This window comes from Galeopterus variegatus, unplaced genomic scaffold, assembly GCF_000696425.1.
Source record: "Galeopterus variegatus unplaced genomic scaffold, G_variegatus-3.0.2 Scaffold10681, whole genome shotgun sequence".
NCBI classification, from domain to species: domain Eukaryota; kingdom Metazoa; phylum Chordata; class Mammalia; order Dermoptera; family Cynocephalidae; genus Galeopterus; species Galeopterus variegatus.
The window spans coordinates 25,500-26,806 of record NW_007736792.1 but is presented as its reverse complement, the minus strand read 5'-3'; the positions used below and the strand labels follow the sequence as shown (position 1 = coordinate 26,806).

Here is a 1,307-nt window from a genome sequence, read left to right as displayed (position 1 = left end):
TCTTTGTATATGGCAGTAATTGAAAAGGCTATAAAAACATGATCAGTGATGGGCGGATATGTAAAAGAAGTCATGTAAGAGACTGGCTTTTGTTCCCTAATTGAAGTTAGGAGAAAATGATTTGAGAATGGCAAAATCCTCACAGCCTCACTACCTAAACAGAGAATAATAACATTTACAAAAATTATTTATAGTCACTAATAAAATTAATTTAAATATTTGATCTCTTTTGAAATTCTAGAAAAGGGATTACCCGCAGACTGGGGAAAATATGGACACACAAATCACCTAAAAATGGATAATCAGATACATGAAGAATGAAGTACCTAATTATCTAATACGTGAAGCAGATTTGGTTAATTAATCTGAGGTTTTTATACCATTTTCTATCTTGTCCTTGTTTACTTGGCTGCTGTGATGTCTCAATAATTTAAGTGCAACCATTAGAAGGGTTAAATAACTATGCTAACCATCATTAAGGTGGTATGAATGGAGAAATTAACCCTAATAGGGGTTCACTTCTAGAGACGAGCAACTTAACTTATGCCGTTGTTTCCAAATAACTTCTTTTTAGGATGAAAGAAGACCAGAGGAAGTTCTGCCCCTTCCTACCCCATGCAAAACCTGGGTTTCTAGATTCAGAATAGAGAGGTTTAGGGGGTCCGTAGTGTGGGAGCAGTACCTTCATGACAAAGAAGAGTGAGATGACGATGACAACGTTGACCTGGGGGTGAATCCACACAGCTGACCGGCCCAGGCTCTCAGGGTCACCTGCATGTTTTACCCATGTATTGTTGTCAAACAGGGTACTGATGGCTTCCCGGGGCATCAACTGTGAAGGAAGCAGTGAAGGCAGGTTCTCCAGGGACAGACTGTACTTCCTTTTTTTAGTGGACTGATTCCCAAGCCTCATTATCCAAGGGTCCCTTTTCTCAGGGGGAGACTCTACCCTTGAACAAAATGACAGATGCCCTGAAGCCTGAGGGACATCTGTGCTGTTTCCTCTTTTCCATGCTCCTAGTCCTGACTTAGTAACCTAGTCACGTGCTCAGTGATCTAACCACCACCCTCAGACTCCCTGAGAGCTGACCTCTCCAGCCATGAATTGACCCACTCCTGGTGGAAAGGTGAACGAGGCGATGATGAAGGTGACAATTCCAGGATACAGAAGGCGGCTGAAAAAGAAACAAAGTTAACCCTCCCCCTAGTTTAGCCAACCCACTGTGAATACCACATTGAACCTTGGCAAGCTGGTTTCCTGTAGTCCGCCATAGTCTCAGTTCTTTAAACAAAGAGCATTCTCTTCA

The 1,307-nt window shown here is 42.2% G+C and overlaps 1 protein-coding gene across 1 annotated transcript in view; it reads right to left on the bottom strand.

Annotated features, from left to right (window-relative positions):
• The window catches only part of CLCN1 (chloride channel, voltage-sensitive 1), a 30,710-nt gene that overhangs the window by 15,266 nt on the left and 14,137 nt on the right, over window positions 1-1,307 (bottom strand). The window contains exons 10-11 of the mRNA XM_008594381.1: window positions 1,091-1,175; window positions 683-832 (exon numbers count right to left, since the gene is read on the bottom strand). Of these exons, the coding sequence (XP_008592603.1) occupies window positions 683-832; window positions 1,091-1,175 (235 nt within the window). The remainder of the gene's footprint in view (window positions 1-682; window positions 833-1,090; window positions 1,176-1,307) is intronic.